Source organism: Eubalaena glacialis, chromosome 7 (assembly GCF_028564815.1).
Source record: "Eubalaena glacialis isolate mEubGla1 chromosome 7, mEubGla1.1.hap2.+ XY, whole genome shotgun sequence".
Classification (NCBI taxonomy): domain Eukaryota; kingdom Metazoa; phylum Chordata; class Mammalia; order Artiodactyla; family Balaenidae; genus Eubalaena; species Eubalaena glacialis.
In genome coordinates, this window is record NC_083722.1 from 109,115,945 (window position 1) to 109,137,675 (window position 21,731).

At 52.2% G+C, this 21,731-nt stretch overlaps 1 protein-coding gene across 1 annotated transcript in view; it reads right to left on the reverse strand.

Annotated features, from left to right (window-relative positions):
• FGD5 (FYVE, RhoGEF and PH domain containing 5) overlaps positions 1–14,857 on the reverse strand; it is a 115,046-nt gene extending 100,189 nt beyond the window's left edge. Inside the window, exons 1-2 of the mRNA XM_061197318.1 lie at positions 14,745–14,857; positions 3,492–6,174 (exon numbers count right to left, since the gene is read on the reverse strand). Of these exons, the coding sequence (XP_061053301.1) occupies positions 3,492–6,174; positions 14,745–14,757 (2,696 nt within the window). The 5' untranslated portion in view covers positions 14,758–14,857. The remainder of the gene's footprint in view (positions 1–3,491; positions 6,175–14,744) is intronic.
• Between the last annotated feature and the right edge of the window lie 6,874 nt (positions 14,858–21,731).

Here is a 21,731-nt window from a genome sequence, read left to right on the forward strand (position 1 = left end):
TGTATGAGAGTCAATTCAGGACAAAAAAGAATGCTTTGGGGATACACTTTAAACCAAAGGATAACGAAACCTCTTTTACATACGGGGGTGGGGGAGCGACGACTGTACATAGGTAACAACGTATACACTTTTATTTTATAAGATAGAAAATGGTTAATAAGAATACTGTTGTAGCTTCGAAAATGCTATTATCTGTGTACACAAATCTCAAAGGAAGTAACTGCATAGAAGAAACTTTATAATCATCCATCAGACCCGGAGCTGCTGCTCTGATTTAGGGCTCTCTAAGGGCTCTCTGAACTCTATTACATACTCAAAACATTTCTTGAAGGGAGGCACTGTCAGTGGAAAAAGGACTTGGATTTAAATAACATCGAATCACACCACGAGAGAGTTATTCCCTTTTCAATCCGCCTGAATCCTTCCGATTATGCCAAGTAGAAAGTCTCCGTGTGGTGCCAGGATGCCTTTAACACCTCTCCCTGTTTAACAAAGGGACCAACCTCCCGCTCACAGCCTTCGCAACTAATAACCTCAAGCTAGACTTTACCCGTGCTATTTTAATTTCTCTTTGTATCCTACTTTTACAATTGCCTTCTATTTATGACACCTAATACTGCTTTTCCATTTCCCAACAGTGGCATAAAATTTCCTTTTTAAATATTTTTTAAGTAAAAAACAGGGACTGATTTAAAGAAAAGCAGTGAGTGATAGCGCAGGTGGTTGAGAACTACAGATGGGCTCCAATCCTACCGTTTTACAGAGGAGCAACCGGGGCCCAGCCTCCTCCAGGATCCCACAGCAAGTCAGTGACGGGGTGGGCTCTGAACCCGTACGTCCTGCAGCACTGGCCCGCGCTCCTTCAGGTCTGTCAGTATTTATTTTGGCTTCTGCCTCTGATCTTCACACTGAAGCAAGGTCTGGGGCAGGACAGGCAGCGGAGGCAGGAAGGAACTGTCTCCCACCCTCTCGTCCTGTCCTGTCCAACCCCAAGCACCCCTGGGCACGTGTCTCAGGTCAGCGGCACCCCTCCGCTCGGTTCTCAAAGCCCCTATTCAGGCGAAGAAGCAGTGGCTCCTCACCCCGTGGCAGTTCCCCCTGCCTCTCAATTCCGTGTGTCTGAAGCCGCCCTTGCCCAGACGTGTTCCCGCCCAGAGCGGGGATGTCTCTCTCCCTCTGCTTCCATCTGTTTCATGCAGGGAAGCGGAAGAAAGCTTTGCTCACTGACTGATGTCCAAGAGGATGTGGTTCCTGCACGGGAGATTCATCCCAGTCAGTCTGGCCGTCAGGGAAATAAATTCAGAGCGGGGCAACAGTGCTTTTGAAATTCAGAGTCTGACGGTTGAGTCAGGATACTCAACCAAGGCCTCAGGCTGTAGCACCAAATGTGAGATAATACAGGGAAAGCACCTAGCACGGTGCCTGGCACAGTAAGCAGTCAGGATACGGTAAGTATTTAGCATTTTCTTGGGTATTTTATTCCCTTAATGTCACTATAGTTTGGATGAAGGGAGCTTTTCTGTTTTTTGGACTAAGTACAGATCAAGGCAACAAGGCCTCTGCATATGGCCAAGTAGCCTGTGCACTGTACAACCCCAGGGGCACCATATTAGACTAAAAGGTGAGTGGGACCCTGGGGTTGTGCAGTGGGCAGCCTGAACAACCAGACCTGGCATCCTTCAGCATAATGCACTACAAATTCCTGAACCAAGAGTCAGGAAATCTGAGTCCTGACACTGATTTCTCCACTAAATTGCTTAGAGATTTTAGGCAAGTCTCTTTCCCTCTCTGTGCCTCAGTTTCCTCCTCTGTAACAGGACCAAATGTTGTCTGAAGTTCCCTTCCAGCTATGAAATTCTGTGATTCAACAGAAGCAGGTTTCAATTTCCGAAGGACAGTCATACAAAAGAGGAAATGAGCTCAGTTGCCTGGCTTGAGGGGAAAGAGCCAGCATGAGTGGGGTAAGGATATTAGAGAGAATAGCTTCTGCCTCAGTGGGATAGGGACATTAGGGAGAGATAGCTTTTGCCTCAGGCAGAAAGAAAAACTTAGAGTACCTAGCAACAGATGAGGCAGCTCTGGGAGGTGGTGAGTTCCCTGTGGATTGAGGAATTCAATCACAGACCCGGTTAAGAGAGGGACCTATTAGACATGGGAGGTTTGACCGTACGCTCTTTGAGGTCCTTCCCAGCATGGAGATTTCATGGTTTCAAAGCCTGGTTCTATTTTCATTAGTGCTGGAGGCATTCAGCGAGGGTTGGGTCTTGTCAAACCCCGCCGGTAACTATTAACGCAATGAACTTGTCTGCTCTCCCACTCCCACCCTCTTAAAGTTCGCATACATCCACATTCTCCAAATTAAACTGGATCCCTCCGGTGGCACTGATGTCTACCTTTGCTCTGGCGAACAAACCTAGAAAGAACCAATTCATAGCCTTACCCAGACTTGGGGCAAGGAGAAGATGGAGCCAGGGTGGGGAACCACATGAAAAATTCAGGAGAATAAACCACACAAACACTTCTAGTGTCTACACTCCAGAGAGAGCTAATGCTAATTGCAAATCATTCTTATCTATTCATTACTGCAGGTCCCCTGGGAATTCCGAGCAGCGACAGCTGGGACGGACTGGGTTGAGTTACTGCACACGAGGGGAAAGAATCAGGGTTTCCTTTAAAATCACCACCATTCTGACTTTTCATTAATTCAGATCAGGTGCCCCCAAGCATGTAAATGGTTGAGGCTGAATCGCAGTGCCTTTAAGTTGCATCCATGGTGCATAAAAAACAGCAAGATTTGGCAATTATCCACCTGGGATGATCAATAGGACATTCAGTCAGTCTTGGGAAGGTGGGGTCAGAAAACCGCCACTGTTGTCAATAATTGCAGTGTTTCACGCTCACTTCCAAGGTGACTGAGTCCAAAAAAAAAAAAAAAAAAAAAATCAGCTTGGACGTACCTCTTAAAGACCTCTATTCAGAAATTTAGCTCAGGGCACCCTTAGCTCTTTAAACAATTTAAATAAATTGTCTTTTCTAGTTCCTTTGAACAGAGTATATATTGACACAATAAAAAGGTCTCAATCTCAATTTAGGGTATTTTCCTGATGGTGAAAGATATTTAGTTTGACAAGATTCCAGAACCTTCTCTTTTGGTGACTTTCCCAGAAGGGACTAGTAAAGCCATGTACCTAGGAGATGAGAAATGTACCCCAAATAACAGAAATACATACAGTCACATGGGCACTATATTTGGCATCTTAGCCAATACTTTCAAATAGATTAGGTACTCTCATCTTTTCAAACACTCTGCCTGGAGGTAGCACAAATCCATTTCCCAGATGAAGTAACTGAAGCCACTCACCCCAAGTCACAAAGCTAGAGAGAAACTGAGCCTGAGGCTAAAAAGCAAGTCCGTCTGTCCCCTACGCCTAAGCATGCCTCTCGGATAGTTACACCTGGCAAATAGCAAAGGAAATGTCATTTCACGGTACCTTTCTGCCTCCTGGTCTGCACTCTGCTGTTTGCTCTCGAAGGCATTGAAGCTGCTCATGTCCACGTAGCCGTCATTCTCGTTTGCTGTGGACAGGGCTCTGCTCTGATCTTCAAACAGCTTCGTAAACGTCCCAGCCCTTGGGGGCCTCCGAGGTGGAATCTGGATATTTTCATAGTCCGAGTTCATGGCCGGGATGTTCTCGTAGTCCGAAGTGTCAGCGTTGGGGAACGAGATGGAGCGCGGCTTGGTCAGGGGCAGGGGCAGAAAGGGAGGCCGGGAGCGGTCCTCGAAGGACTCCACCCTGGACACCGTCCTGCTGAAGGGGACGCCCTTCCTCTTGCCGTCCCTGTAAAAGATGAGGGAGGAGGGCGAGTCGCAAGCCCGGAGCTTGCCGGTCCTCGCTTTGAGCTGGGGGGAGTTGCTAAGGCTCCTCCGGTCCATCTCCAGGAGCCGGGCCGGCCCATGGTAGCTGGACTCCGAGGAGGACCTGGACGAAGACACGTTGACGTCCACGTGCACCTTGCTCTCTGTCTTCTTCTTAAACGTCAGTGCCAGGAACCGCTTAAAGGACGGCTTCTTCTTCTTGGTGTGCTTGTCCGGGGGCTCACTCTCCACCAGAAGCGAGGGGGAGCTCTTCGTAATGGGCTTTTTGGTGATGCAGGCCAGGTCAAAAGGGGGCGGGATGTCAACCACGGAAGATGGGGTGGAGGTGCCGCTGGATGGGAGGTGGCCCCTCTGGGAGAAGCTGCCAGAGGAGCCAATCATGCAGGGCAGAGAGAGGTTGTCGTCCTTCCTCTTGATCCCATGGCTGTCTAGGCCACACGCCTCGGGCTCCCGGCACAGGGACACGGGGATCTCTCGGCCTTCCACGGAGAACGATCGCGGGTACAGAGTGAAGGCTCTGGGCTTTGCTGGCAAGGCCCTGCCGACGTCCAGCAGCTTCCCCTCCAATGACAGGACCGCCTTCCTCGCCTCCTTGGTGGCACCCCCAATGCCAATGGCTGATGAGCCAGCTTCCGGTCCCGTTTCTTCCGGGACAGTTTCTGGGACACAGCCAGCCATCTTCCCAGAGTGGGGCCTGGCCCTCGTGATGACATTCTTCCTGTCGATGGGGACCAGGCCGCCCTCCGCATCAGAGCTCACCTCTTCCTTCAATCCACAGCCACTCGCGGTGTCCGAGGCAGCCTGTGCCTCAGGCTTCTCCCCCTCCCCAGGGTCCGCCCCGCATGCCAGGCCAACTCCCATCTCATAGGGGTTGGTGAGCGCGTCGTCCGCGGCATCCTCCTCGTCTGGCATGACCACCACGTCAGGGACAGAGGGTCCCTCCCCGGTGCCACCCTGCAGGGAGCCACGCCGGCCACATCCAGGCCCAGCCACGGGGTCCTGCTCCGCACGTTCCCCCGACCGCGGCTCCTGCTCTGACTCTAAGCTTTGTGCTGACTCGGAATAAGGAGAGCAGCTCTCGCTACAGAAAGAGGTGCTCTCGCTTGGGAAGAACTCGTAGGGACGTCCTGAGAGTGGAGCCACAAAGTCGTCCACAAAGTCCCTCTCGAAAGGAATGATCTGGCAGCTCTCCTCGGCTCCTTCATCCTGCACAGGGTCCTCGCCTTCTTGAGGGTCTTCTCCCGCCTCCTGGGTGACCACTGCTGCTTCTTCTGGGTCAGTTTTCTCTTTCTGGTCAGGTGGCTCATCCTGACCATCCTGGCCGCCACCTCCTGGGGCATCTTCACACGCCTCCTGGGAGATGTCAGGGCTGTCTGTGGCCGCCTCCACCTCCGGGACACCGGTGGCCAACCCCTCGTTCTCTGGGGGCTCCTTGCCGCCATCGGCAGCGTCCTGCTCAGCGGGCCCGTCAGAGCCCACACACTCGTCTGGTGCCCCCAGTTCTCTGTTGGTGCGGCCTTCCTCACCATCCTCCTCTGACTCCCCGGGTGTCACAGGCGGCCCGGGCTCCTCACAAGCTGCTGGGTCCTCTGCATCGAGGTGACTTAGAATGATATCGCTTGGAAGGACCGCCTCTCCATCCCCAGGACCCCCGTCCTCCAGGCTGTACACGCTATGTTCTTCCACCTGCTTCTCTTCCTCCTCACTTGTGAACTTCTGCTCCTCTGCCCCCGAGTCACAGGCACAGTCCTCCACCTCCGCGTTCTCAGGAGTGGGGGTGATGCCTCCATCACCCTCTCCACTCAGCACCGCTTCAGCCGGGGCTGCCCAGTCCTCTGCAGCTGCTGCCCCTTCCTGCTCACACTCCTCGCCTCTCTCCTGGCACTCCTCCCCCCCGCTGGCCTCCGGAGGCACCGGGACTGCATTCTCCACGGAGCCCCCATCCCTGGGTCCGTCCTCTGCTGGCGGAGCCCAGGGGGCCACGATGTAATCCTCGTCTGCCTCGGGCTCGGAGCATTCCGGGGTGGACCGGTGCTCGTCGTAGAGCCCCCTGTCTACGCAGGGCAGCTTCCCATTGCTGCATTTGTTCAAGCTGTTGATCATGTAGATGCTGGCCCTCCACTCACTGGGGGTAGCCAGCCTGGGCTTCGGGGCGATGGGGGGTTTTGGCCCCCTGGACATGGAGTTGGGACTGTGAAGACTCTCGGGCCGGGGTGACGAGGGGAATTTGGGTGCCGTCACTGGCGTGAGGGGACTGGCAGCCTTGGGCTTGGGAGCAACTGGTGGTTTGGGTGAATCTAGAGGATGAAAATAAGAAAAGGAGAGAGAAAAGGTACAGTTACCTTTACTTCCTTCCACTCAGAGCCTCCTACTTAACATTCACAAGAGAACACTGAAGATGGTTTCCCAACCCACGTGAACCCAATCTACCATGTTCTGTCAGGCTTACACCCTCCACCAACATCTTTAAAATCCCTCGACCTTCCAATAAAGATTCATTCTGTAAACAAGGTGAAGAGATCTTTCTTCTATGCAGTCCAGCTAACAGAACCCAACTGAACGACACCCTGTGCTCCTCACATAAAGGTGTCCACGTCGTTGCACTCATTCACTCAACAGCTATGTAGTAAATGCTTTCGACGTGCACGGGCCCATGAGACAATGCTGATCCTAACGGTCAGCATCCCTGCCGCCCTCATGGAGCCCACAGTCATTCCACCACTAATTCACTCTTCTATCTACATACGCAGCACTGTAGATGGTAGAGGCTTCTAGGGCCAAGAAGAGAAGAACACCTCTGCTGAGGACTCACAATTGAATTAGGGAGACAAGACTAACAGAACAACTGGAGGACTGAGCCACAGACCCTTGGAATATGATGACTGAATATCTCCCTCCCTCCAGAATGATACACCACAGGCTTGGGATGGTGGCATATGATTCTTCTGAGGGTCACCTCTGAATTCTACATGCTTCAAGACTGGTTTCCAGCTAACTGCCCTGCCTCCAAATTTCACAGGAGAAATTATATGGTATTTTCCAACATGGATATTTGCAAAAGGCCTCATCCCCTGTGGATGTTGAGGATCTATCAGCCATGGCAGAATAAAAGATGTAGCACAACATGCACGTGTGACAGGAGTTAGGGAAGCAAGAGTTGCCACGGCTAGGGAAGACCTCTCGGAGAAGGTGAAATTTCAGCTCATTTTTGCAGGATTGGAGGGACCTGGACAAGCGGAAGGGTCAAGGGAGGAGTCGCCCACTTCCACGTTCAGCATCTCTCCTGCCACAGCCAGCCCATGCCCTCACACCTCCCGCCGTGCCTCCGAGCCCCGGTCCACACTGCAGGCAGGGTGAGGAATGCAGATGTTCATGAAATGCAACTCCATCCTGCCAACTTCGCTTCAAAAGCACTGCCTGGGGCTTCCCTGGTGGCGCAGTGGTTAAGAATCCGCCTGCCAATGCAGGGGACACGGGTTTGATCCCTGGTCCGGGAAGATCCCACATGCCGCGGAGCAACTAGGCCCGTGCGCCACGACTACTGAGTCTGCGCTCTAGAGCCCGCAAGCCACAACTACTGAAGCCCGCGCGCCTAGAGCCCATGCTCCACAACGAGAAGCCACCGCAATGAGAAGCCTGCCCACCGTAACCAAGAGTAGCCCCGGCTCGCCACAACTATAGAGAAAGCCCACGTGCAGCAAAGAAGACCCAACGCAGACAAAAATAAATAAATAAAATAAATTAAAAAAAAAAAAAGAAAGTAAAATTAAAAAAAAAAAAAAGCGCTGCCTGGCTGTTCACGTCCCAGGTTTAGGACGTACAGGTCCCCCCTTCAGTCCAGTCTCAACTCCCAGTTCCATCCCCACTAAGCCTCGGGTGTGATACAAAGCAGCCTCAGCACGCCAGCCTGGCTTGTGACAGAAGGAAGACTGAGCAGAGGGCCTGGAGGTCTGTCAGCGAACTCTCCTCCTCCCCACACGTTTGACTCCCAGCTCAATCCTTGCAGCATCTAACCCTGGTCATCTCTAATCCAGGGCTGTCTGACCAATATAATGTGAGCCCCATTTATCATCACACACGTAATTTTTAATTTTCTCATAGCCACATTAAAGAGTCAAAAAGAAACAGGTGAAATTAATTTTAACAGTACATTTTTCAACTCAATATATCCCAAATATTATCATTTTGGACATTATCATGTAATCAATGAATCATGTTTAGATCAACATGTAATCAATACACAAAAGTTATTAACAAGATATCTGACACTCTTGTTTGTGCTAAGTCCTCGAAATCTAAGGTATATTTCACACTTGCAGCACATCACGATTCAGACCAGCCACACTGCAAGTGCTCAGTAGCCACGCGAGGGTAGTGGCTATGGTGCCAGCTAGCACAGCTCTAACTGATTTTAACCCATCTCCACGGGATTGTCCCACTGGCCCCTCAATTTCAGTATATCTGAGGCCAAAGTCAATATCATCTCCCCCAAACTGGCACAGCTATGCAAAATTCAGCCGAGGAGCCCCAAAGGAAATAAAAAAGGCCCAGGACGGCAATAATATAGGGTTATAAAGCCCATGCACTCTGTTCCTGGAAGGGCCTGACTCCAGAGCCTCTATACATTGCTCCTAAATCTAATGAACTTAGTTGTATGGCTTCCCAGGACACAGCTAATTAGTGGGGGGTGGAGGTGCAGTGAGAGCAGCAACACGGCCAGTTGTAAGATGTGGTGGCGACCAGCACGAAATGGAGAGAAGAGGCACAGCTGTCAAGACTTTAAAGGCTAAAGCAACCACTGCATCAACGTCCCAACCCACACCTACATTCATCCGCACCAACACCCAGGCCAGCCACTGGCATCCGGATAATAACCCAGAGTCTTCAAGATAAAAGAAGTGACTTTCCAACTTCTTGTTTCCATACTCAATCAAATATAGCCTAATTTAGAAAAATTTCTGTCCAATTTAGTTTAAAAAAAATTCGAATATTTGGAGCTTAAAGAGCTACCTGTCAATGTGGAGTAACAGGGTAATAATAAGCCTTTGGAGCCTGGTGATCTGGGTTCAAATTCTGCCGTTGCCACTTATAAGCTATGAAACTGACTCTGATTCCTCGTCTGTAAAATGGGTTCCATAGTAACACCTACTCTAAAGAGGTTGTTATGAAGATTAAAAGATATATATTAGCAGGACTTTGCATAGATAGGTATTCTCAATAAGCAGTAGCTATTATCGTTCTAATAAAGTCAGTCTTTCCCTACCCCACATCTTCCCCTGGTGTAAGTCTTGCTCTACATTGATATATGACGTAATACAAGCGTCACGCTCTCAACATCAGGTGTCAGGCATTGGGATGAAATTATTCTTTGGGGGTGGGGACTCTCACGTCTCATCCTTAACAGGTGGTATTTCACATGGGCACCACGAGACCTGACAGAGGGACAGACGGGCCATGAAAAATGACCATCACCTAGGCTGCATCGCTCCCACCCCCCCATCCTTCATCCAATCAAGCTATTGATCTGTGGGCGCCGTCTCCGTGGAAAAGGTTACAGTGGGTGTCTGAGGCGTGATCCTGCAAGAAAATGCCTTCCCCACAGGAGCCCCTAAGGAGTGACAGGTACACAGTGTCCATGCCCTGCTCCCAGCTCTAGAGCTCAGGGCGTTTCATCCACAACCCCTCTGAGATCAAAGGATGCCAGAGTCAGAAAGGCCTCGTCTGACCCCTCATTGAAAGATGAGGAAACTGAGGCACAGAGAGGGCAGGTGACTGGCCTGGAATACTCAGCGAGTCCAGAGCAGGGCCCCAGTAGAATGAGGGTTTCTTTTTTTTTAATAATAGAATTTTTAAAATATATATTTATTTGGCTGCTCCGGGTCTTAGTTGCAGCACGCGAGATCTTCATTGTGGCATGCGGGATCTTTAGTTGCAGCACGTGGGGTCTAGCTCCCGACCAGGGATCGAACCCGGGCCCCCTGCACTGGGAGCGTGGAGTCCTAACCACTGGACCACCAGGGAAGTCCCAGAATGGGGGTTTCTTGCTTCCTGGTCCAGTCCCTTGAACCTCTGCCTTCACCTTTCTGCCACTGAGCATTTCTTCTACAGTGCAGACTCAAGGCTCCCAGCAGAGAAGGGCAAAACGCAGGAAAACTGAGGCCAGGGAGACCAGGGACCGCTAACCAGGTGAGAAATTCACATAAGGCTGAGTTAGGACTCACTGTGACCATAAAGTGAATGACTGGCTTTCCTTCGCTCCTATCCAGTTTTCTTTAGTCCAATTCCATGAAATAGGTATTTATCGAGCACCTACTATTTGCCAGGCACTCATCTAGACTCTTTAGATACATCAATAAACAAAACAAAGACTGTGTAGATGCTGCTTAGCTTTGAGCAGAAGGCCATGCACACTCCAGCTAGTGTGATGAACGAACTAGAAGTGGTGAGGATGGAAGGAGGGAGAGCAGGGAGGAGGCGCCTGCGATAATCCAGGCCAGGGAAGATGGAGGCCTGGACCAGGTTGTAGCAGTGGAAGTGGTAAAAAAAAAAAAGAAAGAAAGAAAGAAAAGGTCAGATTCCAAATATGAAGGTAGAGCTGGTGGGATTTACAGACAGTTTGGATTTGGGGTGTAAGAGAAAGAATAATCAAGGACAACACGAAGGTTTTGAGTCACAGCAACCGGAAAAGTGAATTTGTTACCAACTGAACTGGGGAAGGCTGCAGGTGCCAGGGGAGGAAACCAGAATTTCGATTGGCACGTGTTACATCTGAGTTGCCTATCACAGCCCCAAGAGGAACTGTCAGTGGGCTCTCGGATGGACCAGCCTGGGTTCCCGGAAGAGGCCTGGAGGCAGCCATCACAGAGACGGGATTAAGGCATGAGCCGGGTGAGCCCACCAAGTGACTGAGCGGGGGCAGAGACAAGCGGGAGCCCAGGAGGGAGCCCCGGTGGCCCAAAGGTTATGAGAAGGAGCCAGCAAGAGAGACAGAAGAGGGAGGAGAGAAAATGAAGAGTGTGAGAGCTTCCAGGTCTGCTCCCTCCCTGCTTCCCTCACAAAGAGGAACCACATAGAGCCCCTGCCCTCAGTACAAGGGTCTCAGACCAGTTCTGCCCAGAGAAGACCCAGGGGACAGATAGCACCAGGGTGCATGCTGAAGGACAGGGAGGATTTTAATAGTCAAATAAGAGGTTGGATATGATCCAGCAATCCCACTTCCTCGGCATACATCCAGAGAAAACCTAATTCGAAAAGATACATGCACCCCAACGTTCACTGCAGCACTATTTACAATAGCCAAGACACGGAAGCAACCAAAATGTCCATCGACAGAGGAGTGGATAAAGAAGATGTGGTACATGTATACAATGGACTATTACTCCGCCATGAAAAAGAATGAAATAAAGCCATTGCAGCAACATGGATGGACCTAGAGATTATCATACCAAGTGAAGTAAGTAGGACAGGGAAAGACAAATATTGTATGATATCACTTACATGGGGAATCTAAAAAAAATGATACAAATGAACTTATTTACAAAACAGAAACAGACTCACAGACTTAGAAAACAAACTTAAGGTTACTAAAGGGGAAAGGTGGGGGAAAGAATAAATTAGGAGTTTGGGATTAGCATATACACACTACTATATATAAAATAGATAATCAACAAGGACCTACTGTATAGCACAGGAAACTCTACTCAATATTCTGTAATAACCTATATGGGAAAAGAATCTGAAAAAAAATAGATACATATATATATGTATAACTGAACTGCTTTGCTGTACACCTGAAACTAACACAACACTGTAAATCAACTATACTCCAATATAAAATAAAAATTAAATTAAAAACGTTTTAAAACAAGAGGCTGGATGTTCCAGGCAGAAGGAACAGAATGTGCAGAGGCCCAGAGGCAGTTAGATGCAAGCCCTTTGGGAGTAAAGAGTCCAGTTTGGCTGAGCTTTAGAGAATGGCAGGGATGGGGCAATTACAGGATAAATCAGAGCAGGGGTTTCCTCCTCTGGGCTGAGCTTAACTTTCTGACTGTCCAGAACCCAGCATGGATGGAACTGTTGGACCCTCCGCTGCCTCCTGAGTCCCTCTGGCTGCTGCATGAACCTTCTCTCTCTCTGTAACACAGAGCCTGGGGGGCACACCCTCCCCACCCTGAGGTACCAACTCCCAAAACCTCCTGGCAATTTGCTACACCTGAGGATGACTCGAATGCAGAATACCCTTTGAGCCAAGAGGCCAAGAGTTAACTGGGGGTGGGGAGTCACAGTGACAGGAGGAAGAGATTTTTAAGAGCTTCTAGTGATAGAAATCATCCCCAGCCAGCCCCCTGGTACCAGTTTATATTTTCTCTCTCTACTTTAATTAAATATCTGCCACTCACACATCCATGTTGCTGTTCCCTTGCCAGCTCTGCAGAGTTTAAATCAGAAGAGGTACTGGGAGGAGCACTGGACTGGGAGTCGGAGCTCTGATCTCCACTCCCGGCTCTGCCTTTAACTGAAGGGGAGACCTTGGGCAAGTCCCCTCCCCTCTTTGAGCCTCAGTTTCCACATGTGCAGAGTGAGGGGACTGCACCAACCAGTCAGTAAGTGCCTTCTGCTTGCTCTGGCCGACGACAGCCTTTTAAACTCATGGCTTTTCTGATGACATCCCCTGACATTCCCATCTTCAGCCCCTGTGTCTGTTTCAACTGCAGTTCACCATACTCCCCCTGGAACTCTCATAACCATATGTTCCAAGAGTAATTATCTTCCAATTTCACCTTCCAATTGCATCTTAATTTAACTTTCATTGCTGGGTGCCTGCTGGAATGTCCCAGCGAAGCCTGATGATTTCTAATTAGGCTGCTGTTAGGCTAGTCCAGTGATCCACGACAGAGCGGGAAGAGCATGGGTCCCCGGCTCAGACAGACCTGGACTCCAACCCCAGCTCTGCCACACACTGGCTGTGCCACAATAACTAAGAGGATGGTGGTTACGAGATTCAGTCCCATGGAGTCTATGAACCACTATGCTGCATGATCGGGAACTTCAGAGCCTGGCACACAGGAATCATTACATGAGGTCTATGACTGCCGTCACACTGAAAAAGTAACCAGGTTTATGCTGGAGGCAAATGACTGGATGTCAGATTTCCTGGGACCAAACCTGCCTTTACGTGTATTCCGGCTCACTCCATCCCCCAGATTCTCAGAGAAGGGAGGGCTTGCCCAAGCCTCATGCAGGGAAACGTGGGAATACTGGACCGGCTCTCACCATTGTTTTCAGCGAGTTTTATTAGGAGTGTAGGAAAGAGCTAGCCTGGCTCTGTCCAGGCTGTGCCAGATCAGGCAGCAGGCCACCTCCTTCCTACAAGGAGTGGCTGGCTGGGCGCTGGGACCCTGCCCCAGCCTTTTGCACTCCTCAAAAGGGGCATCCCTGCTCCCACTCCCACCCCCTACTCTGCGACCAACACTCACTCACTGTCCAGGTGCGTACACGCCCAGCAAAACAGGGCCTGGACACAGGGAGGCGGCTACCACACTCCCGGGCCCCCAAGTCTCTCCTTTGTCAGATCAATCCAGCCAAACGTCTCCCATCTGCACCTCACTCCTAAGACAATGACTTTTTTCATCAGAAAGATTTTAAAAAGAAAAAGCCCACAACACACACACATACACGCACAAACACACACTTTTTACACATACTCAGGGCAGCAGGATATGGTTCTAAGACAGCCAAAATGGTGGCTTCCTGTTTCTTCAGGGATGTGTGTTTTGGAGTACGGATTCGGACAAGGGTGTTGGTCGGAGAGGGAGCTGCCTTCTGCTAAATTCTAAGAGAAAAATATTAAAAGAGCAGTAATCGCTCCTTGTCAGGCAAATGAAGTTAGCTGGGGCTGCTGCCTTGCAAACTCGCCTCTTGGAGGGAACTTTCTGCCCTCCCCGCGGAGGAGTCAGGAACCCGAGAACTGGGTTCCAGGAACCCGAGAACTGGGTTCCAGGCACCGCCCATCTCTGAGTCTCAGTTAATAAATCTGTTAAATGGCACTCCTCTGGAGAGGTCACTATCTACTGTAAAACGCATTCTGGATTTCACGGAATCCCTGGCCTAACAAAGGCAGATTTGGAGGGCAGAGAAGCAAGGGCTTGGGAGGGAACGCCTGGAGTGCGGCTCAGCCGCGGCGTCCCCTAAGCGTTCGGTCCCCTGGGGGAGGCACAAAGAAGGCCCCGGGCCACGGCACTATAGGGGGTTGGGGTGCGCTGCGGGGGTGTGTGTGTGATAATTTAGGGCTTTTTAGTTCCAACGGAGAGCGAGCGCCAAGTCTGGGCGTCTAGAAGAAAGAAGGGAGCAAGAATCCGCTAAGGGCGCGCCTCGGAGTAGCGAGGGACCAGGGATAGACCCCGCAGTGGGGAAAACCTCAGACGGTTCCCGTGGGCCAGGAGGGGCCTCTGAGGGGCCAGCGAGGGCCTGGCGGGGACCCCGAGAAGCAGGAGTGAGGATTTAGGGGCGCGACCAAGTCGCCTTTGCGAAGGGAGAGTCATTCCCCGCTGCGAGGGGACTCTCAATACCGGGACCGCGGTGGGAGCGGGATACGGCCGTATGTGGCCAGGGTGCGGCCTCGCCGAGACCGAGGGGGCGTCCCCGAGGCTGGGCGTCTCGGACAGGGGCAGCGGCCCCCGATGTTCTCGTCCTCCTCGGCGAGGGCACTCGTGACCCGCCCATACCTCGGCCGAGGCAGAGCAGAGTGGGAAGGTCGGGGGTTTCTCTGCAGCTAGCTCCCGGCGCCCCGCGGGCTACAACTTGGAGCGCCTGGCGGGGGCCCCTCGCGCGCGTCCCTCGGCGCCTGAGGTCGCGCGGAGCCTCCTACCTGCTCTGTTCATCTTCCAGCGCGCGGAGCCAGGGGCCGCCCGTCGGTGCGTCCGTCCTTCCGAGCACGAGTCCGCGCGCCGCCTCACTCCATGGCCGCCCCGCGGGGCCCGCACCCCCTGGCGCCTGCCCCGCCCCCGGCGCGCGCCGGACTTCGCGCAGCGCGCAGGGCAAGTGGGGGCTTGGGGGGTGCGAGCCTCCGGGGCTGGGCGGGGCTGGGCGGGGGCAGGGAGGGGAAGGGGCGCGAACGCGGGGCGCGCGGCGTTGCGTTCACTCAGGACTCCGCGCGGCGCGGAGGGCCAGGGGGGCGCAGGGCGCGAGCCTCCGGGGGCGGGGCCGGGGGGCAGCGGCCGGGACAGCGCGCGGTGTCGCGTCCGCTCCCGGCTCCCAGCTCCGCGCGCGCTGCGCTCTGGCCGCCGCGCCGCTGCCCGTACCGCCGCTGCCGCCGCTGCCCCTCCGCCCCCTCCTAGACGTTTCCTCCCGCTCCCGGAGAGGAAGGCTTTTTTTTTTTTTTCTCCCCTCTCTGCTCTGTCAGGGATCGAGGGAGCCGAGGGGCGAGGCGTCCCCGCGCACATTTAAAGGGGCCATGGCCGTGGGGACTCGGGGAGCTGCGCGAGGTTCAAGGCACTAGGATGGGAGGGGCGGGGTGAAGCTGGCGAGTTGGGCTTCTGGGGACTTCCTGGTCCCTTCGCCCAGCGGACCGTCTATCACTTTATTTTCAACCTCGGGCGTTCATTCAGTCCTGGGCCAAGCACCATGCTGAGCGCAGAACAAGACAGCCCCAAATTCTTGCCCTAGTGCAGCTTAAATGGGATGTCAGTGGAGACACAAGTCAAATAAGCAATAAACATCGTTTCAGAGAGTGATGGGTGCCTTGAGGGAGATAAACCAGGGTCGTGGGGCAGAGTAATTTTTAAAAATGCAAATTCTCAGGGCCCTCCCCAGACTTAACTGAATCAGAAATCCCGTGTTTAACAAATCTTTCAGGTCCTTCCGATGCAAGCTAGTTTGAGAACCTCTGGAGTAGAGAACAGGTGATCAAGGAAGGTCTCCCTGAGGAGGTGACATTGAAAGGGAGACCTGGTAGATGAGGAGCCTTTGTCCACTCAGCGCTCACCAGCCAGCACCTCGCTGGGACCAGGCCTGGTGCTGGGTGACACGGATGACTCAAGCCTTCACCCTTGAGCACCCGTTGGATTGGCCACGCAAACATAGGCAGTTCTGCTTCCCCGGACAAGTGCTGGGATGGGGACAGGAGCTTGTGGGAACTCAAGAGGCGGCCCCTGAGTGGAGAGGGTTCCAGCAAAAAAAAAAAAAAAGGCCTTTCAGGTGGAGGGAGTAGCTTGGGCAGAGACTTAGATGTGTGAAAAGGCATGGCCTGATGGAAGAGCCGTGAGGGGTTTGGCAAGGCAGGGAAATAGAGGGTGGCAACATCTGATAAGAGGCACAGAAGGTTGGGGTGAGGCGTGCTTTGAAAGCCATACCAAGGGCTTCCTTCCATCAGCCATTGAAAGCTGAGGGCAAGGGTCATGTCTCTCATCTGTAACTGGCAGCCAATACTTATAGAGCACCTACCGTGTGCCTGGCAAGGTGTTAAGCTCTGTACCTGCATATTTACTCGTTTAAGCCTCACCACAACCTTATGAAGCTGGTATCAAAATTCTTCCCATTTTACATTTGAGGAAACCGAGTAAACTAAGAGTTCACATGAGCTTTCCTGACTGTTCTTGCCCTGGCTGTCCCATGTCTGCATCTCCAGGACCCAGCTCAAGGTGTGGCTTGGTCATTTAGTAGTTTGGTTGTGAGCCCACTATGTGCCAGGGTGTAGGCTCGCAGCAACCCCAGCACTCTGTGGGAGGGTGCGGGGCTGGGGCACCTCAATTCATTTAGGCAATTCAGCCAATGTATCTACTATGTGGGAGTAGGTGGGGGGGGCATGGAACATATCCCCCCGCACCACCACCATCCCTTCCTGTCCCTCATTTGGGGACGAAAGGCCCAGAAATGGCCCCATGCCAGGGTGATGACTCCAGGGCAGGGGCTGTGTGTGCTCTGCTTACCCCTGCAGCCCTGGCATCTAATAAGGAACCCAGCACTTAGTAGGTCTTCAAAAAATATGTGTTGTCCACAAAAATAAAGGCCTGGGACAGAGGTTCAGACTATTGTTTGGGATCACTTTGGTTTACTGGGACTGAAGGTGGCAGAGGCTAGAATTTTTGTGACTTTGACCAGCTGTGCTGGGAGCTTGTGAGGAGGCAGAATTCCAAATGGCCACGAGGCATTTCACAGCCTTGGCTGTCCTCCCTGAAGCTAGATGCCTTTGGTCCAGCGTTTGGTCCAGGCAGTCCCAGATAACCATATGTTTTCATTGCACAGATGAAACACTTACTGCACTGAGCATCGTCTGTGGAGCCCAGCAATAGCAGCACTCAGGTGCTTCTTAAGAATGCAGAATCTCAGGCCCCACCCCAGTCCTACTGAACTAGAACCTGCATTTTAACAAGACCTCCAGGTGATCTGTTTATACATCTGGAGAAACACTGCCCTGGATAACTCACCCCATTACTTTTTGGCCAGATGTACTGCCAAAGTCCACAGAAGTAGAGAAGAGACTTCCCCAGGTTCTCACCGGGGTGAAAACTTAATCCTCTGACCTCTGTCTGCTTATTAATACATTATTGGAAGGGGGGTAGGTTTCTGGATATCTGGGGGCCTGCACCCAGCAGAACTCCTGGTGCATATTAGGTGCTCACTAAAAATATAAAACTTGTATGAAGGTCTGATTTGAATTGTTTCATGAGCCAGTTGGTGCCTGACACAGAGGATGTTCAATGCACACATACTGAAGACAGGAATCAATAAATTTCAGTTAGATAATGTGGAAAGGCTCTGGGGAGGTGAAACTCGTTTCCCATCATTATGAAAAATCTTATGTTTTCGCACTCACCAAGCACTTCCATATACCTAACCAAGTTTGTAGGTTTTGTCTTATTTTTATCTTTTAATGCCCACAGTATAGAATCAGATTATGCGCGTTTCAGGCAAGGGCCTAGGGTGTACCTCAGTTTCTCCAAATTCAGAAATGAATTTGATCCTTTCAAAGGACTTATTCGTCTCTGAACCGCTACAGAGTCCTTAAGCCTCCAGCATTTTGTGGGGAAAACCTTTTGCCTCTGAAATAGGAAATCAATGGCAGAATTTGTGTTACCTAGACAGGCCCTTCATAAACTTTATGGACCCCTGCATGGAAGCGGTGGAGAAGATGATGGAGGTGGTGATGGAGGTGATGGCGGAGGTGGGAAAGGTCGTGTTGGAGGCGAAGGATGTGGGGTAGGGTGAGGTGGTGACAGGATAGAAGTAGCTGTGAACATCACAGTTAAGGTGGAAGGCGTGATGTAGTCGGAGGTGGTGGAGGACGAGGTGGATGGAGGTTATGGATTTGATGGATGTGGTGGAGATGGTGGCCTTGGAGGAGGTGATGGAGGTAGAGGTACAGAGGGTGGGAGGTGTCCGTTTGAATATGGGTACAAATGAGTGAGTGGATCAATCACTTCAATATTTGATGCAAGAAGAAAATATCGTTTAAAAGTTGAGATCACTTCTGGGAATTAGCAATAAAACTCAAAGAACCTAGGACCCCCAAGGCAGGGGCAGGAGAGGGAGGCTCAGATAATTCAATCAACGGCCAGCTTACCCTTTGCTGTAGGGCCTGTGGAAAGAAGAAGGGAGGGCAGGAAGAGACCTCAGTGCTTCGCTAAGACCTTGCCACGACTGTTGAATTTGGGATTTGAGGCTAAGCAAAGTCTACTTTAAAAGATCATAGCACCAAGGGCAGTTGGGAAAAAAAACCCAGGTCTGAACTTGTTTAGCTGAAACCACACGGTGGTGTGGAGTGATGAGCCGTGAAGCTGAAACGCTTATTCCTTTGTTTGCTTTTCCTAATACGAGAAAATGGATGCGAAAGACCAGAGGGCTTTCCAAACATCCGGAGCTAATACTGGTGGTTGGACTTGCTTAGTCCTTATGGAACTGAGCTATAACCACTCACTGAGCTCAGGGATGCGGTCAATAACCGTGTGGGGGGTGATGACCATCATCCCTCTGGGTTTGAGCCTTTCACACACACACTCTTCGCAAGAACCCTATAAAGTGTTTATCTCCCCATTTCACACTTGGGAAAACTGAGGCCCAGACTGGGGAAGTGACTTGCCCTTCCAGCCCAGCCATGACTCACACCCCCTTCACTCTGAGAACATGTTCTTAACTACCAGGCTACACTGCTTTCTCTGTGATGGGCACAAAGTCTGCCTAGATTTCATGCTTTCCAAATCACTCACCATCTTACTTGCTCCTCTCAGCAGACGTGAGCCACCCAGGGTAGGTGTTATGCCCACTTGACAGACAGGGAAACTGAGGTCCAGAGGGAAAAATAACTGGCCTGGGATCCTACGGTAAGTCAGGGGATTCCAGTGCTGGGATCCACACCCCCTGACATCCAGGCCCAAGTCGGAATGATGTGGAGCTCTGCATACAACTTAGGTGACCTCAGATCAAAACCACTGAAATTCAGTTCCCTGTTCCCGCCTGCCTGAAGCCTCGGCAAACTGCAGAGCCAGCACCAAAGCTGGATGTGATCTCCAGAAACAGAGAGCGCCCAGGCTCTGTGAGCTCCACGGCCAAGCCTCCCAGACAGGCGGTAGAGCGCAGTGGTCAGGAGCCACACTGACCTGGGTGTGACCTGGGCGGGAGGGCAGGTCCCAGCCTCAGCTTCCCCATTGGTAGCTAGTATTTGCTGAGTGCTTATTTGGCGCATTCAGTAAGTCTTTTGCATATATTAGCTCATTTACTCCTCCCAACAAACAAACTCCTCCTGCCCCTGAAGTAGGCAACGTTATTACCCCTGTGTTACAGACAAGGCTACCAAGGCACAGAGAGGCTGAGGCATTCGCCCAGGGATACATAGCTAGTGAATAGTGGGGATTCCACCCTGGCTCTGGGGCTGGCTTTCTTACCCACTTCAACACACTGCTGCCCTGTCAAGGATATGATAATAGTGTCTCTGCTCATTAAATGAGATAAATTATCTAAAGCATTCAGGAGGGGACAGGGGAAGACAGGAGGTGCTCAAGAAATGATCATTATCATTTAAACATCTAGTACAGAGTTGGTGTTCAATAAATGCTTACAAACAAAGTACACCGGGAACTGGGGCACGCACACCCCACGATCAGAGCAGGAGAGGGATGGGAGAGAGCATTTACTGAGCAGCCTCTGTATACTGGGATGGGTGAGAGGGGGCAACGGGGGAGCCCCTCGGGAGCACGGGGAGGCAGCCTGGACCCTGCTTCCTGGCCCGGGGTGGGGGAACGATCAGGGTTTTGTTTCCCACCGAGATGGGGGCGCTTCCATAAAGCTGGGGTGCAAGGCCAGCTACCTTCGCATTCCTCTCTGTAGCAGAGTCCCCCTGGTTTCCCGGTTTTCACGAGGAGCAGCTCTATGCCTTTTGTCTCCGGGGATAAAATGCATGTTACGAAAACGGAAATGACCCCAGCCCTGCAGCCTCTCTGTGCTTTTGGACTGCTCACCCCACAACGCCACGGCTGCGACATCATCAGCTTCAGGGCTTATCTCCCCCTGGAAAGTAATTGAGTTGCCTTCCTGGCTCCAGGGGTGGGCAGATCTGAGCCAGACACCTGCCGGGGTGGACTTGGCTTAGCAAGGCCGCCCCTCCCTTCCTGTGCCCCAAAGATCGGGCCCTCACCCCCACCCCACTGCACACACCGGGCCAGGCACAAGCAGAGGGAGGAGCGGGGGTCCTGAAGGCCCCTGGTTTCACCAGTCACTGGCTCTGTGGCCTTGGGGGAGTGGGACACTTCGCCTCTGTGCACCTCAATTTTGTCCTCTGTAAAATGGGAACAATGAGACCTTTCTCTCGGGGTCATGGTGAGGATGAAAGGATGTTATTTCCCCTCTCTCTTCCGTTTCCTGTCCTTGAAGAGCTCATGGCTTGGTCTGAGAAAAGGGCCTGGGTCAGCTAACAGTGACACAGTAGAGCTAGGGGTGAAGGCAGAAGATTGAATGGGCTGAGGGGCTAGAGGAGGGGAGGTGACATTGGGCTGGGCTTTAAAGTGGCATTTACAGGTGGAGGGGTAGGGTTGCCGTTCCAGGTGAGGGTACAGCCCGTGGGGATGAAAGAGGAGGGCAGGACTGGGGCGAGGTGAGAAGTGTGCTCTGGACAAGCTCTCCAATGGCCAGCCAAAGAGTTTGGACTTTACCCTGCTGGTGATGGGGAGCCTTAGAGTGTTTCTGGGGGAGGGAGTGACATGGCCAGACCTGTGTTGTAGCCGGAGTGGGAGGGGAGCCAGAGGGACAAGTCCGGAGGTAGGATGGCCCAAGGAGGCTGGGGCAGGGACCCCAAGAGAGATTAGGCCTAAATTCATGAATGTTCCTGACCCACGGTCGCAGGGCTCAAACGCATGCGAGGAAGGCTTCCAGGAGGAGGCAAGCTTTGCTCTGCACCCTGGAAAAAAATCACACAAGCAGAGGGGAGCAGGAAAGGGCCTGCCACACAGCGGGTGGGAGTGGGAACTGGGGGTCAGTAGCCCAGTTAGGCTGATGTGTCCAGTGTGCAGGGGTGGGTGAGAGGGACGGGCAGGGGCCTCAAAAGCCTTTGTGCAGCAGGCCTTTGACTCCCCAAGGAAGGGCTGAGCTCTGGGGGAGGGGAGTCTGAGGCTGGGCAGGGCCACTCGGAGTTTTTATCACCACTGGGTGGGATCCAGGGTCTGTGGAGGAAGTGACCGCCCTCTTCCGGCCAGCCATTTTTTTTCCTTCTGCTGCCCGTTTGGCTTTTTCCTGAGGCCGCATTTCCACAACGGCCCCTCCTGGCTGGCTGGGCGTGGGCATGGCTCCACCACACACCCAGCAGCAGGGGTGGCCCGGCGCTAGGCTTCCTGCCCCTCTTTGGGCAGGCTGATTGGAGGAAAACAGC